Source organism: Apus apus, chromosome 12 (genome assembly GCF_020740795.1).
Source record: "Apus apus isolate bApuApu2 chromosome 12, bApuApu2.pri.cur, whole genome shotgun sequence".
In the NCBI taxonomy this organism is placed as follows: Eukaryota; Metazoa; Chordata; class Aves; order Apodiformes; family Apodidae; genus Apus; species Apus apus.
The window spans coordinates 20,492,941-20,517,178 of record NC_067293.1 but is presented as its reverse complement, the minus strand read 5'-3'; the positions used below and the strand labels follow the sequence as shown (position 1 = coordinate 20,517,178).

General features: G+C 49.1%; 2 protein-coding genes across 3 annotated transcripts in view; one reads left to right on the top strand and one right to left on the bottom strand.

The window, feature by feature from the left end:
- The first annotated feature begins 2,058 nt into the window (after positions 1–2,058).
- LOC127389597 (adrenodoxin-like) lies at positions 2,059–6,557 on the top strand. The gene is made up of 4 exons (XM_051630255.1): positions 2,059–2,228; positions 5,052–5,176; positions 5,537–5,666; positions 5,909–6,557. The coding sequence occupies exons 1-4, from the start codon at positions 2,059–2,061 to the stop codon at positions 6,027–6,029; spliced, it is 546 nt and encodes a 181-aa protein (XP_051486215.1). The 3' UTR covers positions 6,030–6,557.
- Positions 6,558–10,334: 3,777 nt separating this feature from the next.
- The window catches only part of LOC127389652 (rho GTPase-activating protein 20-like), a 33,489-nt gene continuing 19,585 nt past the window's right edge, over positions 10,335–24,238 (bottom strand). For both annotated transcript variants that reach the window (XM_051630348.1, XM_051630349.1), the window contains exons 6-15: positions 22,881–22,965; positions 21,988–22,065; positions 21,324–21,390; positions 20,093–20,281; positions 18,860–19,035; positions 18,171–18,332; positions 16,801–16,910; positions 15,676–15,865; positions 14,955–15,072; positions 10,335–14,380 (exon numbers count right to left, since the gene is read on the bottom strand). In XM_051630348.1, the coding sequence (XP_051486308.1) occupies positions 12,654–14,380; positions 14,955–15,072; positions 15,676–15,865; positions 16,801–16,910; positions 18,171–18,332; positions 18,860–19,035; positions 20,093–20,281; positions 21,324–21,390; positions 21,988–22,065; positions 22,881–22,965 (2,902 nt within the window). In that variant the 3' untranslated portion in view covers positions 10,335–12,653. The remainder of the gene's footprint in view (positions 14,381–14,954; positions 15,073–15,675; positions 15,866–16,800; positions 16,911–18,170; positions 18,333–18,859; positions 19,036–20,092; positions 20,282–21,323; positions 21,391–21,987; positions 22,066–22,880; positions 22,966–24,238) is intronic.

The following is a 24,238-nucleotide window of genomic DNA, read 5'->3' as shown; positions in this document are numbered from 1 at the left end:
GCACGTCCCTCTGGCACGTGTCCTGTCGTGGGAGCAGTGGTGCCCAGCCTGCCCTTGGCAAATGAGAGTGAGACAGGACGAAACATTCCTCTGTGCTGCTCTACCAAGTGCAAAGTGAATGGAGGGAACTAGGTGACTTGAGAAACTGAATTTCCCCTTAGAAAAAAAACAGATTTTTTTCAATCCTGTATCCATTGCATCTGAGTTTCTCTCTACTGAAACTATTTCAGTGGTGTGCTTGAATGCTTGGAAACTTGCATTTAAAACTTTGGATTGAAGAATAGGATCCCCCTTCTCCCTTATGGAAAATACTTGTGCTCCTGCATGTCTTTGAAGCTTTTCTCAGAAAGCTCAAGCATCCCTGTCCAACCAGAAAGCTTTGGGTGGAAAATTTTCATTTTGGGGTGAAAAGCCAAACATTTCCAGTTATCTTCAACAGTATGAATCCACTTTTGGGAGTGTGTTTCCAGCCAGTTCTCATTCTCAGGCTGTAGTTTCTCACCCTGTGGTTCCTTGTCTCTCTACTGCCTGGCTTGCCAAAAATGTCCTCGTTTGGGCCCAACACGACAACAAAGAATCAGCCCCATGGCCCCTCACTCAACTTCCCACACACACTCTGGGATGAGGACAAACCCAACTAGAAGCTCATGGGTTCAGACAAAGGACAAGGAGGGATTTCACCAACTGAGGTCACAGGCAAAAGAGACTCAACTTAGGGAATAATAACTTAATTTCACACTAATCAATGCCCACAGGACACAGACACCCCCAGAGCAGGGCTCACACACCTCACCCCACCCCTCCCTTCTTCCTGGGCCCAAATCCCTTTGTTCCCGGTTTCTCTCCCTCCTTCCCCCCAGCGGCACAGGGGGATGGGGTTTAGAGTCACTCACAGGCTGGTGGTTCCTGCTGTTCCTTCCCTCTCAGGAAGCAGGATTCCTGACAGTCCTGCCCTGCTTCCCCACGGGTCCCTCCCATGGCAGAGTCCTCCACCAACCTCTGCTCCATCAGCCCTTCCCACCAGCCCCGGAGCTGCTCCAGCGCTGCCCGCAGAGTCACGGGCTGGTCGGGAACAGGCACCTCCCCTGCCCGGGGGCTTCCACAGCTGCCCCATCCCAGCCCACTGGCCACAAAACCCAAGCCCACTGGCCAAGTTCCCCCCTCCTGGCGCCTTCAGGGAATGTTCCACCACGTTCCTCCATGAGTGCAGGGGGCACAGCTGCCATCTCGCCATGGGCTGCAGGGAAACTGCTGCTCGGGCACCTTCTTCCTCACCAACCACCAGCACCGCTCTGCTCCTACAGCCCAGCTCTTAACTCCTGGCTCTGCTCAGATCTTATCAGTCCTTTCGTATGTTAATGGCAGAGGTTCATCTATTGTCCCTCTAATGGCTCCTTGGCTGGTTTGGAGCCGGGGGAGCTTCTCAGCTTCTCACCGGAGCCGCCCCTGGGGCCCTTCCATAGATACCAAAAGACATTCTGAGATTCTCAGCACTCTCCTGTGAAGCAAGTGAAAACTCACATTTAGGGCTGGGATTCTGCGGTGTTGGGGAATCCTGCAAAGAGCAGAATCTGTAATTCTTTCTCCCCCTCCAGTGCTATGAGAACTACCCTGTCCCTTTCCCAAGGCAGCAGCTGTCAGGGCTCCTGCCTGTCTGCTCTCCCAGCCCTTGGCTGGCAACCACTTGCGTCACTGGGCGCTGCAATGAATATTGTTCCTGAAATGGGCTCCTCAAAGGGAATTCTGTAAGGCAAAACAAGGTGAGCATTGGTCGTGGACTGGTATCTGGAGCTGGTGCTCATGTTACCATGCCTCACCCAGTTCCCATGTCCTGATGGTTTGGACTGCACCAAAATCCAAGCACATTCTGTCTGTCCTTCCTATCCGTCCTCCTTCCCTTCCTCCACCCCCAGGAGGCTGGCCTAGTTTTTTTCTTTGGTTTTTTTTTCCCTCCCTTCTTTTTTTCTCCCCCCCTCTCAGCTGTGCTCATAACTCCTCATCTGGCTGGCCTTGCAACAAAGGACAGTCCAGAAACTGTGGAGCAGGACCTGAGGCAGCATGATGGCTCAAGGCACTGCGGGGCTCCTGCGGAGGGGCCTGAACATCAGCAAAACATTCTTCATTCCTCTCTGTGGGGCGACCCAGCAGCACCACACACCAGCTCCACATGGGTTAGGAAGAGGCTTCAGCTCCACACACAAGCTCCAGGATGCCCCTGGGGAGTCCAGGTGAGTAGGATGAGAAGCCTTGGTGGGAAAGGACCTTTTCAGGGAGGGACACACACTTGCCTCCACCTTGCTCCAGGGAAGGGAGAGGAGACCTGTGCAGGACTGGGTGGATGAGGTGGTGCTCATCTGGGAGGTGCTGCTCCCTGCTCTTGGAGCTGTGAAGAGCACTGCTGGTGGCCTGCATCCTGAGCATGAAGATGCAGGTAAAAGCAAAGGCTTTTAACAAGCAATGGACGTGCTACTGACACAGAAAAGTCTGCATTGTTGGGTAAACAGGAGATCAGTGATGTGCACTTCAAGAGAATAAAGTGTAAATGCATACCAAGGAGCTGAGACAGCCTGCCAGTTTGTCTCATTATATATATCAAGTCAAATTTCGTAAGGACAATGCCAGAACCCGGAGAGGCCCACTAGAAATATCATATAACAAATATGTAGCCTCTTGCTCTTGCTTGAGACTGCCTTTCCTATGGTGAAAGCAGCTAAATGGGCAGTGTATTCCTGAAATGTTTCATTTGACAACTGTCGTTTGAGATCAAATAGATGGGGATATATATTTATATTAAACATCACACTGTAAACTCTAAGATTTCCCCTCCCCCCCTCCGGCCCCGGGTGGATGGTTGGACTTGGTGATCTTAGAGGTGTTTTCCAACCATGATGATTCTGTCACTACATGGCACAAGAGACCATTGACTAGTGGGGCCCGGTCACCATCCTTTGAGGAATGGGGATGGTGGGCAAGGTGTGTCAGAGAGCTGGGCCATGGTCCTGCTGTATTGCTGCTGTGGGGAAGCTGAGATGACCACAGTGGGGCTCTGAGAGCTGCAAATTCTCTTGGGTTTCATGTCCCGCTGGGAAGGCAGAGCAGGGAATGTCTGTGGCTCCAGGGAGCAAAGTGTTCTCCCTAGGACGCTGGGAGCTGCTGCCCTGCCTTGCTGGAGAGCTCTCCTGGCAGGGAGATGGCAGGTGGTGGCCGTGAGTTCCAGATTCCTGGAAGGCTGGACATTCCTCAAGAAGTAAATCAAGGTGTAGGAGCAGACCATCTCATGTGCTGAGAAGACAGGGCTGCCTGGCACAGAGTCCTCAACCACCTTTCTACAGCAGGAGCTCCCTGCCACTGGCACTCCCTGCCAGCCTTTCCTCTCTGTTCCCTAGGGATAATTCAGGAGATGGCATTTCTCTGAGAAACAGAAAGGGAATTTTTAGATCTCCTAGACCAGTACAATCTGGGTCAAACTGATCTGCTAGACATTGAGAAAAAGACCCAACCAACATAACAGAAAATAGAACAAAGCATTTAGCTATCTGACCTCAGATTAAAGTTGCACTGATAACCCTAATTAATGGAATTTATGGAGACTTGTTATCAATGGGTTTTCTTTCTAATTGGTTTGTTGCTTTTGAAGTTCTCTCCAAGTACTTGGAGGCATCTCACTGGTTTGTATGGCCTTGGAAAATATCTTTTTTGGGAAAAACACTGTCAGGGAGAAGAACCTTCTTGAAACCCTCTTCATTAGATTGAGAAAGTTTGTCATAGAGAGTTTGAGATATTTTTTTAAGGGAATAATTGGTTGGAATTTCCCCTCTGCAGCATGGTCTGGGTGCAAACTTCAGTGCTGTTTTCCTAATCAGGGGACCCTGTTGGAGACTAATGGCCTAGGCATTGTTTTCTGCTGAAGTTTTCTGAAAAAGAGGAAGCCAACTGCCTCAGATGAAGGTGCAGTGGCCTCTGTGTTCTCCTGCTAGTTGAATCAAGACACAACTGAAAACAAAAGAGCTGAGAAGGCAATAAACAGTTTCATCTCTTTTCTCCGCTTTCAAATCTTCATGGAATATGGGGATTTGCTTTCCAAAGAGAGAATTGATTGGAATTTTCTGCGCCTGCCGTCTTGTTGGTGAGGTCTATGTGACAACATTTTAAGGAACATCATCCTTAGTCACTTAGAGATGTAGTGCAGTGCTTGTTAGTAGGTAAATGGGATTAGATCTAGAGGGTGATGGTGACTCGTGTGAAGTGGAAAGGGTAAGACCTGCAGACTTGAAAGAGGAGAACATTTCTTCCCCCTTTTCCATTATGTTTTTACAGGAATTCTTTCCTGTCCCCTATTCAGTTGGGTGCATCCCCCATATTCCACCTCTGCCACTTGTGAGTTAAGAAAGAGCAAAGGAAATTGTTTAAACTTGATTCTTATACATTTCTGTGCTTAACATTAAAAGGAAATCAGCAGAGATTTCCACAGGTTTCTTTTTCATCTGTCTCAGAGCAGAGAGGGCTGAGCAGGCAGCTTAAGTCCTTGCCAGCGTTGCTGCTATCCCATGGACAATTCCCATTTAACCAAGTCCTCCTCCCAGTCTCTGTGGCTTTCCAAGAGGGTGCCCTGCACAGTGTGGGCATTAAAGCACTTCCTTAGCTGGCAGATGTGCTGCAACATGACATTTTGCATTCTGTGTGTATTGCAAGGAACCAGGAGATAATATTAGAAATTCTCAGAGCTCTGAGCCATGTTTGCTGTTGGTTTCACTGGCTTCAGGGCTTCCAGGCTTCATATCAAACAGCACTTTTATTGGAAGAAGCTGGATGTTGGTTCTCTTGTTCTACACTTGTTCATGTGCAGGGATGTGGGAAATATTTTCAGCCATCTCAGATCTGACTGTCAACGAGAAGTGACAATCTGAATTTTTGCTGATGTGTGGTGTAATCTGTGTGAAAGGGTCTGTGTGCACACTTCCCTCCACCTCTGTAGTGCTCAGCCAAAAGACATAAGTGGTGGGTATGTAGGAAAGGGTGGGCTCCTCTGATTTTGCAAACTTGTCTTACAGCTCTGCAGAGCAGGTGACGGTGCACTTCATAAATCGGGATGGAGAGCGACTGACGGCCACAGCCACAGAAGGGGAGAGTTTGCTGGAAGTGGTAGTTAATCAAAACTTGGCCATTGATGGGTTTGGTAGGTGTTGCATGAGGGTATATGCTCTTGGGATTTTTGTGTCTCTGCTGTGACCTGTGGATATCTGCTGCTGGGCTGGCTCACCACACTGAAATGACAGTGTGACATCCCACTGTCACCCCTGGGATTGCAACAGCTGATGTCAATGTATTTGGCTGGTTAGAGCTGACTTACAAATTTGAATAATGATTGTGATCCTCCCAGAGAAAAGGCAGGCTGAAATTTTCATCCATCTCTTGTATTTCCTGACATCTCTCTTGACATGTTCCAGGTCTGTTAAAGGGCCTCTTCTCATGCTGCTCCTGAAGATGATCTCTCTCACCTCCCTTGTTTTTTCTGATTTGCTGGTTTCTCCACCAGGCGCGTGTGAAGGGACATTAGCCTGCTCCACCTGTCACCTCATCTTTGAGAAGGACACCTTCCAAAAGCTGGATGCCATCTCAGATGAAGAGCTGGACATGCTGGACTTGGCGTATGGACTCACTGAGACGTAAGCCCCACTGCTGATGGCTGTAGATTCTCAACCCTCCCCAGCAGATTCTCAGTACCTCAGCCCTGTTTCCAAGGGGACAGGATTTGTTCTGTATTATGGTTGTGCCTCTAGAGCTGCTCTCTTGGGGCACAGGAGACCTCTGAGAGGAACTTTAGTGAAAACCCAGCCTAGGCCCGGCATCCTGATGTAGGCGAGGAATGTTTTCCTTTACTGAGCCTCACTGAATGTTTTCTTCTCAGGTCTCGCCTTGGCTGCCAGGTGTGTGTTAAGAAGTCAATGGATGGTCTGACAGTGCGTGTCCCCATGGATGTGTCAGACATCAGGAACCAGATGGAGGTTGGAAAGCAAAGCAAACAGTAACTGGAACTGACTCCTGTATGAATCCTGTCCTCATTTTAGTGTGGCTCTTGGTTAACACTGTTGCTTTCTGTGGCTGGCTGCAGTAGACTGTTGAGGTCTTGGTCAGTATAAAGCCTGTTCAGCAAATCTCTTATTTAAACCAAACTTAATGTTAAGGTCTTTAGCAAGTGAAAGTTAAAGCTAAGAGCCTAAGTGCTCTGCTGAATGCGTCTGGACTGAAGTGTATGGCTTCACGTTTTGGCAGGTGACAGTAAACATCTAAGCTGTATGTGACTCACCTCTCCTTTGAAATTTAAGGAATTCTGCTATTCTAGGTAACTGCTGGGAAATTTGCAAGGTTTGGTTCTTTAACTGTAGAGCAGAATATTTTTTTTTCCCAATTTGGGAAGCTTGAGGAGAGAGAGCTGTTCCAAATGCAAGACAGTGTGCTGGTTGGCTTGGTGATCCAGGCTGTCTGGTTAGCAAGAACATACTGATAATCATTTGAGTGCTGACATTTGCTATCAGAGGGAGCCACTTTCTATGAATTTGAGATGTTACATGTCACTGAATTGTAATGTGCCATAATCTGCTAAATTCTCCAAATATTACTTTTTCCCATTGCTGTACTACCATACCCATAAAATAAAACCAGGCTTTTAGATGTGAGATTCACTTTTCTGGGAACATGATCATGGTTGGAATAGAATGAACCAGTGTAAAAATCCCCTTTTGAAAACCAGAAGTTCAATAAGTGAGAGGAGCATGTAGCACTTGTGCTCAAATATATTTAAGAAAGAATGACAGCTGTAGGAGGCACAAGGAACATGCACAAAAGGAGATGTGGGAGCTGATGTGGGAGGAGGGAGTGAAGGAGTCAGATGGAAGGGGACAGTGTTGGTGACCCAGCCATGGAAGGAGGTGCTCTGTCCCAAGCATACCTCTGGGGGGACTGCAGCCCATGGACAACACACACTAGGGGACAACCCTGAGGGAGTTGTAGCCCCTGGAGGCTCAGCACTTGAGCAGAGATAGCAATTAAGAAACCAGGAGCAATGGAAGTAAATTAATAGGAAACCAGGACTGTCAGAAAGAGTTAGGCACTTAACTTGACCTCCTGTGACACCTCCTCCCTCACTGAAGGGATTGAGAAGGACTGGTGTAAACAAGGGATGTTGAGGCAGGAAAATGGGGTGGAGGAGAGTTGGGTTTGACTGAGGTTGAGCTTGTGGAAGGGTGAGGAAAAGTGTGTCTCTGTTCGTAATCTCAGCCCCCACCAATACCTGAATCAGTAATTAAATGTTGATGCTAATTGGCAATACATCAAATGAAGGAAATCCTGCAAGTTGAGGTGTGACATTAGTACCTGATTAGATAGATTCTAGTCTGGACAATAGTACCAGATTATAAAAACATTTTGTACACAAAGGTATTATCTTACATTAGACCAAATGCTGGAGCTGAGGGGAGTGTGAACAGCTTCAGCTGCACACGTGCTTCTTTGGGTTTGGAAACAGCTGGAAACTCCAAGTTCAAGCATCCTAGTGCCAAATGAGTGGAAAGGACCATTCAAAGGTCAGGGTCACTGCAAGTGTATTACATAATTTTGTTGAGGACCCCCCTGTAACTCTGCCTTCCTCCTTCTGGAGTTTTGCCCCCCTGCCCAAATCCTGCTGCTTTTGACCTGTGTTTGTGCTGGGTTTGGAGGCCAGGAGGCCCCTGGAGAAGTGCATCGGAATAAGAACATGATCTCCCAGATCTTCAATTCCCAGCATTGATCATCGAGTCGGAGGCTCTGCAGGGTCAGGGGGCTTTGCAGGGGCCGGGGGTGCCGGGGGGTGTGTGCATGGAGCCGCTGGACGCGAGGAGGAGCCCGCGGAACGTCCGCAGCTCAGCGCGACCCGAGGGGCCGGGAGGAGGCAGCTGCAGCCCCGCCTGCCTCCCTCCCTGCTCCCGTCCCTCTCCCCTCCCTCTCCCCCGCAGTCCCTGCTGCCCATCTCCCGGTACCTCCGCACTGTCCCTCAGGGCAGCGATGCTGCTGCCTCAGCCCGGCCCTGCTCAGGGTGGCCCAGGGGCCGTGAGGGGTGAAGTGACATCCTGTGGATGACCCCTCTATAAAGGCTTTGGCTTTCTCTCTGGTTCTTCATGTGACAATCCTACAACATTGCACCAAGGACAGTGGCAGATGCCCTGGCCCACTGCTCTTGTTGCAGGTGTATGTGCTTCTCAGAGTGCCCTGGGCTAGAGAGGAGTCTGCACAGAGGCGCAGAGGATAGGGGAGGGTGTGTATTGTGTGTCCCCACTGGCAATTCCATCATGATTTCTGCCAGCCTGTGGGATAAGGGGTGAAATCACACATGTCAAGCAGAAATGAGAGGAGACTGAAGTCCATGATTCATTGTCTCCTCAAGGCAAAGGAGCTGGGCTTGTCTGGCCTTCATCTATACTGGATGCAGGTCATGAATTGTAGAATCATAGGGGTTGGAAGAGACCTCTGAAGATCAAGTCCAACCTCCCTGCCAGAGAAGGATCACCTAGAGCAGGTCACACAGAATCACATCCAGATGGGTCTTGAAAGTCTCCAGAGAAGGAGACTCCACAGCCTCTCTGGCAGCCTGTCCCAGGGCTCCATCACCCTCACAGTAAAGAAGTTTCTCCTCATGTTGAGGTGGAACTTCCTGTGTTGTCACTTGGTGCCGTTTCCCCTCATCCTGTCACAGGCACCACTGAACAGAGACTGGCCCATTCCTGACACCCACCCTGCAGATATTTGTAGACATTGACAGGTTCCCTCTTAGTCTCCTCTTCTCAAGACTAAATAGCCCCAGGTCTTTCAGCCTTTCCTTGTAATGCAGGTGTCCCCTTCATCATCCTTGTGGCCTCCATTGGGCTCCTTCCATTATATCCCTGTCCCTCTTGAACTGGGGAGCCCAGTACTGGACACAATAGTCCTGATGTGGTCTCACTAGAACCTCCCTTAAAGGCTTCTGGCTTCCTGGATGACATGACACAACACATCTTCCCAAGTGACTGTGTCAAGTGGGGCATCAAGTAGGGCCAGGCAAACTTGGAATAAATCTCTCCTTTTGATGTGGAAAAGGGCAGGGAGAGAGAAGGGAAACCTATTTGTGTCCAAGGACTGTATATTGAGGGAAAATGTGGCCCTTCAGGGGCAGAAATCCAACTGTCTGGATTTGGTACTTCTTACTGTGAGCAAGCTGGGTGCTGTGTGACTTCCAAATACGTATCTGTGTCTTGGAGTGGGGCACATCCCACTTGGGAGTTTTGAGAGGGGAATTTTGGCAGCAGTTGGATGTGTGGCCACAAAAATGACATTAGCAGCACCCTAAGGCACATACTCAGCAGGTGTCAGGGGCAATTACTGGGAGGGTGGGGTTCTCTCCTGCTCAGGAAAGGGTCCTGACTTGAAGGTTTTATAGTTGTCTTGGACTTTTCAGGAGTGCTGGTACTGAGACTCCCCCACATGAGAGAAGATGAACAAAACACATTTACAAGGAAGACAAAGCTGAAGCAGTTGTGCCTTCCATCTTTCCAGGAAAGCAAAGATCACTCCATCTTTCCCTTGGCTCCTCAGCTGCTTCCCACCCACCTCCATGCTGTGACACCCGTGGCAATGGGAGCACTGACCCCACACTCACGAGCTGCTGAGGGAGTGCAGGGTGAGCCACAGCCCTGGGTGACATGGTGACCTACTGCTGGGTGGCTCCTGCTAGGCACTGACAGGAAAGCAAGGTGCTCTCACAAGAATTAAGTCAGAATTAATGTTTTGGCCTATTTATACTTGTGGTCTTGAGTTTCCTGGGATTAAAAGCAGCACTTTGGCATTACTTTCAGCAGAAGGCAGAAGTTCCAGGAACTTTCTGTCTTTATGGCCAGGATTTGGGAGGTTTAGAGATGGGGTATGACATTCAGGCACTTATCCGTTCCTCAGCTACACCTGGAGGGTGCTGGATGGGACACAGCTCACAGGTTTCCTAGTCTGCTGTCCCTAGGAATTCTATTCCTAATTTGCTATATGTATTTTGATGGCCTGGAGGAAAGTGGTGCACTTCTGCTAACTTAGTACATTGAGGATTGGGTGCCAAAATGTGGGGAGCATCTTGGTTTCCAGCAGGCTGGACACTGGGGATGGCGTAATTGCCTGGGCACATGGAAAAGGAGTGCTGTGGATTTCCATTCCCATGCCAGCTGGGTTGGAGCAACTATCCAGGGAAAAGTGCCCATATTAGGCAGTCTAAGCTGAGAAGAGGAAAATGTGTTTTGCTCTGCCTCTCCTAAGGTTTCTATAAACTAATTTCTTTCCAACTTGCTCATAATTCTTTTATGTGATGCAAATAATCAGCTCTTACTCAGCATTTGGTCCAAGTCCCCCCTTGTTTGAGACCAGCCCAGCCACTGAGCCAGTTTACAATCCATTAGCATGTTTAGAATACAGAATCATCTCTCTTCCAAGTACAGACAGACTTTTCACATAATATTTAGTGCTGTTTCTCCTTCCTAAGACCCAAGCAGGAGCAATGCCTAAGCTGGTTTGCTGAGGGGCGCTCCTTGCAGCCCTGGGGACAGCCCATGTGTTCCTCACTGGTTGGTGTTCTGCAAATGCCACCAGAGGAGAGGGAAGTTGGATCAAGGGAATGAAAGGGGATCACCAGACCACAGTGACAAATTTGTGTGGTTTTTTTATTGGAATAGTTACAACTGTAGCTCTGGAAAAAAAGACTGTGAATGGCTTGTGAGTGTTCCTGTGTGAGGGAAAGGATGGGGGGTGGTTTGTATTATGATTATATACACCTTTCATCATACAAGGGCCACCAAGGTGATCTGGGACAGAGAGTGCCATATCTCAGAGTTAAATACCCTGCATAGAACAGATAAAACTATACATCTTGGAGAGTGGTCTCTGGGCTTCCCTGCCCTGCCCTGGTATTTGATGGTGTGAACTTGGCAGTGGGCAGATGAGTGGAGGCATCTGATGCCAACTGGATGGTTTCACAGAGGGGGGATCGCCCCCCCTGTGCAAGCTCTGAACGGGGCTGGGGTTGAGCAGCTCCAGGTAGGGCTGTTTGCAGACAGCAACTTGCAGGGGGCACTTACTCCACATGAGCTTCCTCATAATCATTAGGATTAATGAATTTCTCTTGTCTTTCACTCATTCACTGTTAATTGAGTAAAAAGAGCATCTCTCTGAGAGAAACCACCTTAGAAAAACTCTCACGTAACTTTCAAATGAAACATCCTAAACCTCTTTACCTTTGAGACTTTTCCCACCGTTTTCTGTACGCCTGTCAAACATGGTGTTCTTGGCTCTTTCAGGAGCTCATCTGCCAGCATCACAACCCTCTAAGCAAGTCCCATTATGACTGTGGTGCTTCTGAGCAGTGCCTTGGGTGGAAGCACAGGGATGCTCCAGGAATCTAGTAGTTGTAGCTCTTCAGTGGAGCACCACAAGCCACCTGTTGGCCCCATCTGTGCCTGGCACTTCTCCAGCCTTCACCCTGCCGGAGCACTCTGTGACTTGCACTTTGCTGAGTGGGAACTCAGTACTTCTCTGAGGCAGCATCAGCCTGGATATTCTCAGCTCATGGACTGTCTGACAACTTTCTGGCCAGCTCGAGCTTTGCTTCACCATCCACTTAACATTCTTGACAACTTCCACAACTCCTTGACCTCATGCTAAAACCAAATCCTGCTTAAGTCCCTCTCAGCATGACTAGGAATTTCATTAGTTGCCCCATCCACACTGCATCTGGAAAGGGCCTTCTGAAATGTCACCATCATTTACAGAAATATAATGTCACCTTTAACTGGGACTAAAAGGACCAGCTACTCCCAGAGAACATAAAAAAAAAAAAGAAAATGGCCATAGCCCTGCAAAAGTGACAGTGCTGAAGTCCTTTATGGTCACTGTGGCTCTGTCAAATGTTATCTATGGGGGAGAGCTGAGAAGAGAATCAATACATGAGTAATGGAGGGAAAAGCAATCTTGGGATTAAAATGTGCCACCTGTCAGTGAAAGCTGGGCTTTGGGCTCTGGGTTCTATTTGGGGTTTCTGGAGCTCTAATGATGATGAAGGCAGGTGGTGAGCTAGACCAGTGCAGGACAAAAGATGGGCAGAGGGAAGCAGCAGTGACTGCTGAGCTGGAGGTGAAGGGTCTTCCTTTGTGTGAATAATGGTGATGAACAGGGAATACTGGAGGATTCTGTGCTCCAGAACTAATTCTGATGGAGCATGAGCTGTCCCAGTTCTCCAGTCATCCAGACACAGCAGCAGCTGACTGGAGAAAATAAAGCAGAGTTTCTCCTTTTCCACTTCAAAAAGAAATGGAGTCAGACCCTGTACAGGTCAACTAATTCACAGATGGAGCCTGGTGGCAATCAGCCCCTGAGACACTCAGCCAGTGAAGTGTCTTCTGTAGAAAAAGGGCTTAAAGAAAAACCAAAATAACCCCTTGCCCCCTCCCCAAAATGAATGTTAAACCTCAACATTACATACACATTACTGTCACTTTACACTTACTGCTCCATGCAGCCCGGCAGATTCTTCACACCCTGATCGTATCTTACAGAATATTTTCTGCTGCATATACACACAAAAAATACCCAGTTCTCCCCCGTCCATTGCCCTAGACAAAGGTCTCTTGGGCACAGGCCGTGGTGTTGGGCTCCTCTGGGGACAGCCCTGCCTGGGGCTGGCTCCTGAGCCACTCCACCCTGCTCCGCAGCAGCTCCTTCTCCACTGCTTCCACCTCAGCGGCGGGACAGCTGTTGGTGTCATCGTGCCTGAAGTACTCGCTGACAGTGCTCCGGACGGCGGCAGGGAGGATGATCCGGATGGTGTGGCTGAGGGTGTGGAAGCCCTTGCTGTGGGCTGGCGCCTGCGCCCTTCCCACTGCCTCGCCCTCCAGCTCCTCGGGAGTGGAGGTGCTTTGGGGGCTTCCTCTGGGCTCTGCCTGCGGGGACAGGGCCACTGGTTTGTGGTGGTGGCACCTGGAGATGGACTGCAGGACAAGGGGGGTGTTCTGCCCATAGAAAACTGTCTGGGGGATGTGGACTCTCACGGTCTGCAAGCTCTTGGGCAGGCTCTGTTCTCCATTGCTGCTGGCATCGTCCATGGGTCTCTCCTCATCCTCTTCCACTGGACACCCCCAAGAGCTTTCTTTATTGGGGGCCACATAAAAAGTTATCTTGGTTCGCTTCAGGCTTTCCTGGCTTGGAGGGGAAGCAGCGATGCTTTTGATTTCGATGTTCTTCACTGCGTTCTCCTGGTGCTGCTGGGGGCTGATCTCTGGGGATTTTTTACCAGCTGGGCTGGCAGCACAGAGCTCAGGGCTTTGTTCAAGCTCTTTGGTACAATCCTGGCTGATGAGCCCTGGGCTGGGGTTGCCCTCACATCTCCAGTCTACTCTCTCCTCACCCTTCCAGTCAATGTCAGTTGGCGGGCTCCCCACGGCAGCTCTGCTGACAGATGGAAAGCTTGACATCTCCCCAAGGCAATGGCTGTTCTCTACAGCCTTGGGGTCACACTCATGGAAACTGTCCAGGTCACACGCTTGTAAAGGCACAGGAGACATGAAGGACTTGTGCCACTCTTTCAGGGACCTCGTGGCAATCTTGGGGGACAGAGCGTGAAGACTGGCAGATGTACCAAACATGAAGGGCAGGGATGAGACGTCTGTGGGACTAATGGCTGATGACTCGGAGCAGTAGGAGAAAGCACTGTCTAAGGAGCTGAGTGAGGAGGCAGATGGGGAGGTGGTGGTAGAGGACAGGCTAGAGAAGCTGGACCTGTTGGACTGGCTGGACTTCTGAAGGCTGAGTTTCTTCAGCCTAGAGCTGGTCTGAGGTGACTGCCACAAGTTCTGCTGGGCCTTATTAGCCCCAGGGCTTAGGGCTTCATCAATCAGCTTCTGGCTCTCCACCTGCAGCTGCTTGAGCCTGTGGAAGCAGTCTGTGTGGTTGCCCATGATGGTGGCATCGCAGCTGGACTGGCGGGCCACTGGCTCGTGGCTCTGGATGGGCAGCTGGGAGCTGAGGCAAACGCTGGGCTCTGAGGAGCACCGGTCCCTGGCCGGGCTGAGGGAGCGGATGGAGCCAATGGAGCAGAAGGAGCCCTCCTCTTCCAGGAGCTCATAGCTGTCTGCACTGGCATTCTTCTGGGCTTTGCTTTGGTAGCAGGCTGTGATCTCGCTGAACAAGTCCCAGTCTTCCTGATCCTCACCAAAAAATAAGCTGCTGGATGGTTCAAAAACGGCATCTGTTTCAGGTACCATGTCATGCTTTGGTCCTTCTGGGTCACAAGCAGAAAATTCCAGCTCATCAGAGGAATCATCGTGCTGAGCCAAACCTGTGCCTGGGGCAGAGAATACAAATTACTTTGTTGTCTGTGTCTCCTAACTACATATAGGACCTTACAACCCAGGCAGGGAATTATTATCAAAGCAAAGATGATCCATTAATTTCACAGGGACCAGCTTGGGACTGGGAATGAGATCAAGAATTCTGGCTTGATGAGCTGAGCTTTCACCACTGGCTTAGGTGAAATAGGACAGTTAACAGAGAGAACTCCCGTCTCCTTCTGTGCAGCCATTTGGTTCAGATTTACAGAGCTCATCTGGAAGAAAAGACGTCTGGGACATGGCACTGCTAAGGCTACACTATGCTCCTGAGATGGCTGGAATGGGTTGAGCAGCAGCAACAGAGAAAGACAACCATGTTTGGGGACACATCTGAGGGGATGCAGCTCAGTCCTCTGCATTCCCTCCCTTCCTGCCCATGACTGACAGGCAAAGGGAAAATCAAAACCAATTCTTTTTCAATGTTTTTCCTTGGAAGAGACATGATGGGAAAGCAAACTATTTTGCATGATGAGTTAACCTAATAAAAGATTTCAAACATTTCTGGAGGATACAGTACCACCAACTCACCCAGGCACTCCTCTGAGGTTTTGGACTTCTTTTTGTCTGGTCTTTGAAACAAGGAAGCAATGTCACCTCCAAAAATCTCTCCCGAGTTTTCAATAAGGAACTGCACTAACGAGGCCACCTGGCAAAGACAAGAATTCAGAGACAGTTTGATGAAAAGACAGGCAGCTGTACAAAGCAAGTCAAATCAGTCCCAGAATGTTCCCTTTATTGTCTGTAAGATGTAATTTCCTACAGGCCCTTTTGCCGAGGGAGCAAATCAATGTGGCAATGTGTGTGTATTAGCTACACCAGGGGCAAGGACGTGAGCTCTGTGAGCTGGCACAGTGAGCCAGGTCCAGCCATTCCGACATCCTCCTCCCTATTGATGACACCTCATAAGCTACAAGCTAGAATTCCTCCCCTCTGATGCACTGTCATGTTCATTGCTTACTTTGGCTCTGCAAGGTGGCTTCAGACCCTGCTGAAGTGGCAATGTCTAACTTCAGTTGCTCCATCTTTCTCATGCTTGCTTAGGAAGTCCACCTGGCAAAGTAACCACAGCTTCTCCTTCCATGCTGGATAAACTGAGCAGCTGAATTCCCCCCAGTACAGGCACAGGGAAGAGGATGGAGCTCAGATGCCACTGTGCCAGCACTGCCCCATATCCTACACTTTCCTTTAGTGCCCATAAACAGCAGTAAAAGAAGAAGAAAAGTGTGACGCCAAATCCAGGAAAGGCTACCTTCTTTGTAGACCTGCTCTCCTCTTCAGGCCCCGTGGGACTCGGTAGCCACAGCATGTTGGGTGCTATGCAAAGAGCCAGGTTAAAGGCATTCATCTGATTCACACCAGAATTCTGCTCAATGTGATGGAGAACTCCAAAGAGGTGTCTGAGTAAGATGAGGTTGGCCTCTGGGAGCTGGTTGACGAGACTATTCAGGGAGTGAGAACATGAATGTGATAAAAATCTGCTCTTCAAATATCAGAAGTTGCTTCCCAAAACTTTTGCTCCCTTCTGCAACCAGTTTGAGACATTTACATGTGTCAATAGTAAGACTGTGTCACTCCACCAAATTATGTGACAGCCACAAATTTACATCCATGTTGCCTCCCCACTCTGGTCACAGAGCCTGAGGAACCAAGGACTTAAATCCAGGACACGTGAGCAGAAGCCTGTAATGCCTTCACAGAACAGTGATTGCCCAAAGAAGATGCAGAGGGCTCCAGGCCAGCAGCACATGGGACAATGCCACTGCCCATGTCCCATGCTCTACAGACCATGGGAGAAAGGAGGTCCAGGCGAAATGGTGAGGTCCAAAACTGAGTTGAGCCATGGCCAAGAAGAGCTGATATGCTGATATAATCTGATACCCTGCATACCCCACAGGGTGCTGACAGACTGCTCTTGCTTAGGGCAGCAGTTTCAAGTCAGTAAAGCTGTTTTCAAGGTCCCAGTCACCATCTTGGTGGGGCCATTTCTTCTAACTGCTGATACAATTACCAGCTTGATGTTGTGCACATAAGAAAAAAGTGACCATTGTTAAAGGCTCTAATTCCACGAACATTTTACATACTTCTGGTGGCTGACTTATTGTACTTTTTCCATTTACTAGTTCTGGCAATTTGAACTGGTCATCAGAAAATAATTTTCTAATTTTTCTAATTTTGGGGGGTCTGAAATTTTAACAGTGCTCATAATAGATCGTTGAAAGGAAAATGTTCTGACCAGTGACATGGGCAATCAGCAAGAGCTCTGCTGTGGCCTGGAGCTACGCCAGGAGCCTCCCAGAAGATGAAGTCTACGCTTAGGACCATGTGTTTCCCCTTCTCCCACCAAAAGAAGTTTTTTACGAAGGCTTTTACGAACCTTTTGATAGCTTCAATCTTATGTGCCCGATTTTCCGTGTCCACAGCTTCCATCCACAGTCTGTGCATGTCTGAGGATAGAACACTGTCAGGTATATTTCGGAGAAAATCCTGAATTAAATATATATATGCAGAGCAGTCTGGTCAGTTTTGAGTTCCGTGTTTTGGTTTCATGATGCATATAGTCATTGTTTATTCACATTAAGCACAAGATAAAACAAGACATGACATAAATACTTTTCTCCTCCCCTGCCCACCACCCCCCCACCATCCTCCTGGGGCTCCCCCCGGGGGCTGGAGCTGCCCTGCGAGAGCAGCCAGCCCATCCCTGCCCTGCTCCCCAGTGGGGCTGAGCTCTGCTGCAGCAGCCAGGGGACTTGTACCCAGGGCTGGGCACGGTCCTGCTGAACCACCTGCCAGCTAGGAGCATGGCTGGGTTTGCTGAGGAGACTACTGAACAACTTCTATGTCTTGCACTGGGAAGTGCCTCCCTTTTTGTACCAGGCCAACTACAGGAAGAGAAAGGGACATTTTTTATACTTTAGGTGCCTGAATTGTTCCAATGACATTTAAATGCCAGTGCAAAAGAGAGGCTTTTTCTTACTAAAACTTGGGACATACCAAGGGCAGGCTGGATGTGGCTCTGAGCAATCTGGTCTAGTTGGAGGTGTTCCTGCCAATGCAGGGGGGTTGGAACTGGATGTTCTTTAAGGTGTCTTCCAACACCAGCCACCCTATGATTCTATGATCACAAGCTTCATGCCCAACCCACCACAACCCTCTGCTTGGTCTTGGCAGCTGCTCTCCCTCTTGCTGGCTGGCAAGAGGGTGAAGGCTCAGGGTTGAGATGGTACAGGCCACCTCCTTTGGGCATGGCCTCTCTGTGGGGGGAATGCTAAGCAGTTGCACTGAAATGGCACGAGTGCCCCCACATCTCCCTGCAGTCTCTGCTGTGTGTCCAGAAAGGACAAAAAGCATCTGTGCAGCTGCCACCAAAGAGCTTCATGCCTACATCAGTGCAGTATCTGAACTGCTGCGTGCAGGCTCTGTCATGTTATTTGGCAATGTGAGATAACTTCTACATCGATATCGTGGCTCTCCTAGAGGCAGACATTACTGTGTCACCTGCTGGAGGCTGTTTTGTAATGAAACCCTGTCCTGAGGGCCACAATACATGCCTGTGTGGGAAAACAAGCACCACTGGGTCAGGCAGAGACCTTCATGGATCAAGCCATCAGGTGAGAACATGCCTTGCTGGAAAATGCTTTGTGTTCCCTCCCAAGCCTTCCCTACCCATAAAGACTCATATTGCTTCCTTAAAGAAGGAAGGTACCGTTAGCCCGGAGAGCTGAGTTACTTGGCCACACATACCGTGATGACAGCTGCAGCCACAAAGACTGACTCCCCATCCACCTGGACATCATCTCCAGAGTTCAGCTTCTCTTTCAGCTCCTTGCAAATCTTGGCATTGGCAGAACGTCTGAAAATGCCCCTAGTAGAGGGACCTTCGTGGTACAGCAGCAGCAGCATATCCTAAGAGAAATCCCAGCTGTACTTGAGAGCCCAAAACTTCACCCTGCTGGTTTTTCTATATTCTACCTCACATATTCTAAAGTAATTAGCCTATGACCCGGTCGGTACTGGGAACACGGCAGATATGCAAGAGATTTATCACAATTTGACCAAGGACAGAGCCTGTCAGAGAAGCTGCAGGTACAGCTCATGGGGGGCATGCTTGTCCTGTGGCAAGTGTGAGTTCAGTGGACTCTTGAAGTGATGACGTCCTGGCTGTGCAGTATGGCACAGTCCACTGACAGTGCCCCTTGTCAGCTCGTGATCACCTGGAAGGAGATGCCCATGGAAACGAGAGGGACACCCGTGTGTGAAGTGATACATGCTACCCAGGAGAGGGAAGTGCTCACCCTGGTTACTGAGCTGGGACTGAATTGCAGGCCAACCATGGTCTTCCCCATCCAATCCCCATCAACACCTCGAGTGGTTTTAAATTCTGGGTGTTTAGTGCAGTTAGGTCAGGACAAAGAGTGCAGGCTGCTCCTTACCATGATTGGCTTTGGGAGGCTCCCGTCGGGACACACAGAGGACAGGGAGAGGCCGAAGAGCTTCCGTGGGGTGGTGGGCGACTGCGAGGGGGACCTGCCCGCGGGGGGGCTGGTGCTGCGGCGCAGGGCCCAGTCGATCAGAGACTTCTTCCTCTTGGTGAGCTTCTGCAGCGACTCTGCAGGGAAGCACAGACCTTAGCTACACACCTCCTGCCCTTCCCACTGCCCAGGGAGTGAGCCACAGGGGGTGCAGCTCCCAGCAAAGTGAGGACTTTCTACAGGACCATGGTTAATAACCGCAGCCTTGGTGGGGACGGTCAGATGGTCTGCTCTCTACAGCTCCCTGAAAGGAGGTTGTAGGGAGGTGGGTGTTGGGCTCTTCTCCCAGGTGAATAGCAACAGGATGAGAGGAAATGGCCTCAAGTTGCCCCAGGGGAGGTTTAGACTGGATATTAGGAAGAATTTCTTTACCCAAAGACTGGTCAGACCCTGGCACGGGCTGCCCAGGGACATGGTGGAGTCACCATCCCTAGAGAGATTCCAGAAATGTGTAGATGTGGCACTTCAGGATGTGCTCTAGTGGGCATGGGGGAGTGGTGTGCTGTTATTTGGTTGGTTTTGTTTTGTTTTCTCCCCTTGGGTGGTCAATTGGACTCGGTGATCTTAGAGATCTTTTCCAACTGTGACGGTTCCGTGGCACACAGCAGTGAAACCGCTTGCTCACAGAATCACAGAATCGTCAAGGTTGGAAAAGACTTTCAAGATCCTCAAGTCCAACCATCCACCCAACAACCTCTAACCACTAAACCATCTCCCTCAGCACAACATCCACCCATTTTTTTAACACCTCCAGGGATGGCAGCCTGTTGCAAGGCCTCACCACTCTTTCTGTGAAGAAATTTTTTCTAATATCTAATCTGAACCTCCGCTGGTGCAACTTGACCCCATTTCCTCTTGTCCCCACCCCCATCAGCACAACTCTGACTCCATCACTGCTCTTTGAGACCTGTGCAGTATAAGAACAGCCTGCAAGGGAAAGCAGATCAAGGACTGAAAGGCAACTCTGAACATCTGCCCAGACAAATTTAGCACCTCTGCTATCTCCTCCTCTTTGCATACACCCAGGTATGAGAGTGACTCTGGGACACATGTAGGGTGACACGAAGAGTCTGCTGTTGCCAAGGAGAGCAGCAAAGCCTCTGCCTGGGCAGAATGTGCTCCTGCAGCCCCTACCTCTCCTCAGCTGAATGGGAGCTTGGAGCCTGGGCTTCAGGACAAACTGACACTGCTTCTCCTTTGGGAGCTGATCAAGGAAGGAAGCCTCTGTCCCATCAGCCAGGACGGTGTTATTGTTGGTTCCTTGTTGCTGGTCAGCAGAGTCCCGGAGACAGGTCAAGGCGATGCTGAAGGGATGCTCATGCCCTGTCGAGCAAAGAATTGTGTAAAGAGCAAGTAAAGACACAGATGTGTGAAAACAGCTCCACATCTGGCAGGAGGAAGCAGCCACATCCAGTGGCTCCCACTGCAGCTGGATCTAAGCAACGTTGCTCAAACACCTGCCTGTGGACTGCAGAGGCCAAGGCACATACATACATATACACAATCATTGCTTTAGAAATAAGGTCACTCAGTTAAACCTGGCCAGCCGCTCTTCACGAGCAGCTCTCCAGAACATTGTACGAGCTCTGTTAACTGAGTTTAAACCCTTATTAATAGGGTTATAGGCCCCCCTGCATTAACAAGACACTGCAAGCATTGCTCTGTGACACTCCAGTATGCACTGGGTGAATACAAAGGGTAACCATCTGCCACAACAACTTGGAAAACACCAATAAACACCTACAAATAAAAATGTGCAGTCTAAAGGGTCTCAGAGTGATAGTCTAACTATGAAAACAGGAGCACACTTTGGAGCGAAATTATTTATTAAACCAATATGCATAAACTTGGAGAGCCTGGGGATGTATTTATTGGGTTATCACTGAGAACACAATGTTAGTGCAGGGATTCCTTGCTCATCACAACTAAGCAGGGTAAAACAGTCTGAGCAATGGCTGCACCACTGACACCTCTGTCAGAGAAGCAAACTGCAGGTCAAATGCATCCAAAAGCTTTAGTTTAGATGCTGGGTAAATCAGTGTTATTTCCTTGCTTCCTCTCCGGCACATAATGCATTTAATTTTATATTTTGCTGTCTTGCACAGGTTTGCTTGGAAAAGGGAGGTAAGTTTGAAGGTCTTCAAATGTCACCATATGTTGATGAAATGTGGATCCTGAGACCATAAAAGCCAACTAACATCTCACATCAGCTTGATGTCCCATCTCACATCAGCAACACCCCACTACCATTGCTTTTCTAAATGAAGAGTGAAATGTTTGAGGTATTTCTCTGCCAGACACACCAGTATTATTCATCACTTGTTCCTGTGGAGCTAGAAGTGAGGGAAAATGGGAGAGCTCTTACCAATGAGAGGGTAAGGAGGGTCATCTTTTCCTGAGATCACCCAGAGATGGTGTTCACTTGTCGTGCCCTGGTGGTTGAGGAAAAGAGAAAAATATCAGGTGAAGGCAGCCAAGGTGAGGCCCATGAGGTGTCACCACACTTGGTTCAGGAGAAGAAAAGACTGACAGCCAGAAGGGTGTAAACCTGTGTGATGGTTTCCCAGAGTGTTTTAGGAAGATGATACACAACCTTCCTTGGTATTAAACTACTGGAACACTGTCAAAGCTACCTGTTAAACACTGGACTAGGAAAGGCTGGACCACTGCAATGGGCAAGGTTCAGCTGAGAACATCACTGATTTGTTCAGTATTTCAGAGCTATATTAATAAACCTTTGTCAAGCTTGCCTCAATCCTAATGCTGGATGGCAAACACTTGGGTTCTCTGACATCCAAAGGGCTTTATTAAACAAGTATTGAATTTAATGTAGGCATGTAAGCATGTCTGTGCTTCCAATACTTGTCACCCACACAAACACATTGCTTCATCTTACAGTCCAGAGAGTATCAGTGCCTTACTGGTTGACTACAGCAAATCTAGACTTCTTCGTATCTGCCCTGTCCTGTAACTCAGACATTGCCAGCTTCCTCAGCTAAGATCTGGCAGACTATGCAACTGCTACTTACAGGAAGTCCAACCTGCAGAAGGGTCTTCTTCATCACACTCTCTGCAGTTTCCATGTTGGACACATCGACTGATGTCATCTAGAAAGGAAAAGAGAGAAAACAGAGGAGGCTAAGAAGAAGGCATGAAGTTTGGTTGCAGTTTCTTGCAGCTTGAAAATCTGAGGAAAATGTTTCTCATCTGCCTATTGGCTGTTTTTTGCTGAATGCTCACAGTCAGAAGAGCTGTGCTAATTTGAACTGCACTGAAATCACTGTTAAGGGTGATGGTGGTTAGACACTATGAAAACCATTCTCTGCTAGTTCTTCTGTCAGGGGTTTATTGTACCATCCAAAGATTTTGTCTGCAGGAATCCCAGGCAGTGTGTGGTGTTCAGCTGCTGTATTGGGTCACACCAGTGTTGGACTGAGTCCCCAGGAGGTAAATGTGACCCACCAAGCTTGGCACAAAGTCTAGAAATGTATGTGATTAATACGAAGAAACTGGGACACATTCCAGTAAATTAACTGAGGAGACCAAACCAGAGGCTCTTGCATGATCAATATCCTCAACTTAATGCCCTGAAAATAGGAATGATCAGGCATTCAACCACAAACTGTCACCAATTAGGAACAGAAGCAGAAGGAAAAGAGAAAAGAAGCCAGAGTCCAATGATAATCTTAAGAATTAACCACTCTTTGGTTAGGGTCTGGCTACCTCCTGATTTCCCAAACCAAATCCCTCTGAGTGGGCTTCCAGTGGGAAGGATGCAGCTGCCCAGATGCACACCCTCTATAACCTGTGGAACCTGAATTTTAAACAGGGACAGCAGCAGCATCCCCACAGCTCTGCCTTCCCACCCCTACCCCACAGACCTCCATGTAGCATTGGCCTGATGAGCAGGTTCTTTACTTACAGTAGAACAGTTGTCAGCATCTACCACAAAGATTTGAAGGGTTAGATTCTTCAGATATTCATTCTGTTTTACCTCGTTGATATGCCTGAAAGTCAAAGAAAAGAGGAGGGAATGAAATTTCCCAACTAAACTTGAGAAGGCCCCTAAGACTAGGATGCAAGGTACCTGCTCCTTGGCACTATGATAAATATAGATTAATTATGACAGTAGCAATGACATGTCCCGTTCGCAGTGTAGTCATGTAGTCATAGAATCACAGAATCATAGAACGGTTTGGGTTGGAAAGGACCTTAAAGATCATCTAGTTCCAACCCCCCTGCCTGGGCAGGGACACCTCCCACTAGACCAGGTTGCTCCAAGCCCCATCCAACCTGCCTTTCAACACTGCCAGGGATGGGGCAGCCACAGCTTCCCTGGGCAACCTGTGCCAGTGTCTCACCACCCTCACAGAAAAGAATTTCTTCCTAACATCTAACCTAAATCTCATGTCTTCCACCTTAAAACCATTACCTCTCATCCTATCATTACAGACCCTGGTAAAAAGTGCCTCCCCAGCTTTTCTGGAGCCCCTTCAGGCACTGGAAGGTGCTCTAAGGTCTCCCTGGAGCCTTCTCTTCTCCAGGCTGAACAGCCCCAACTCTCAGCCTGTCTCCAGAGCAGAGCTGCTCCAGCCCTGTGATCATCTTCGTGGCCTCCTCCAGACTCACTCCAAGAGCTCTATGTCCTTCCTGTGTTGAGGGCTCCAGAACTGGACACAGTTCTCCAGGTGGGATCTCATGAGTATGGAGTAGAGGGGCAGGATCACCTCACTCAACCTGCTGGCCACACTTCTTTGATACAGCCCAGGACATGATTGGTTTCTGGGCTTCAGCACACATTGCTGACTCATGTTGAGCTTTTCATCGACCAACAACCCCAGGTCCTTCTTCTCAAGGCTGGTCTCAATCTATTCTTTGTCCAACCTATATTTGTGCCTGGGGTTGCCCCAGTCCAGGTGCAGGACCCTGCACTTGGCCTTGTTGAACTTCATGAGGATGGCATGGGCCCACCTATCCAGCCTGTCAAGGTCCCTCTGGATGGATCCCTTCCCTCTTGGGTGCCAACCACACCACACAGCTTGGTGTTGTCAGCAAACTTGCTGAGAGGGCACTTGATCCCACTGTCCACATCACTGACTTGCTCCTACTGGCTTTAGCCTTTTATCTTGAGCACCCAGACTAGCAGCCCCCCCCGGCAGTGCTGTAATGCAGATGGACATGTCTAGTGTAACACCTCCCAGCATGCTTAGGATCCTTACTGTCCTCCACAAATCAAGAGACCTCTTCCCCTCTCTGTACCTCCAGAAATACTTCTGACCA

Coding starts and splice junctions, on each gene's coding strand:
- LOC127389597 (XM_051630255.1), top strand. CDS start 2,059: ATGATGGCTCAAGGCACTGCGGGGCTCCTGCGGAGGGGCCTGAACATC. Junction 5,177..5,536: donor CTTGGCCATTGATGGGTTTG/GTAGGTGTTGCA, acceptor TTTCTCCACCAG/GCGCGTGTGAAGGGACATTA. Junction 5,667..5,908: donor GCGTATGGACTCACTGAGAC/GTAAGCCCCACT, acceptor TTTTCTTCTCAG/GTCTCGCCTTGGCTGCCAGG.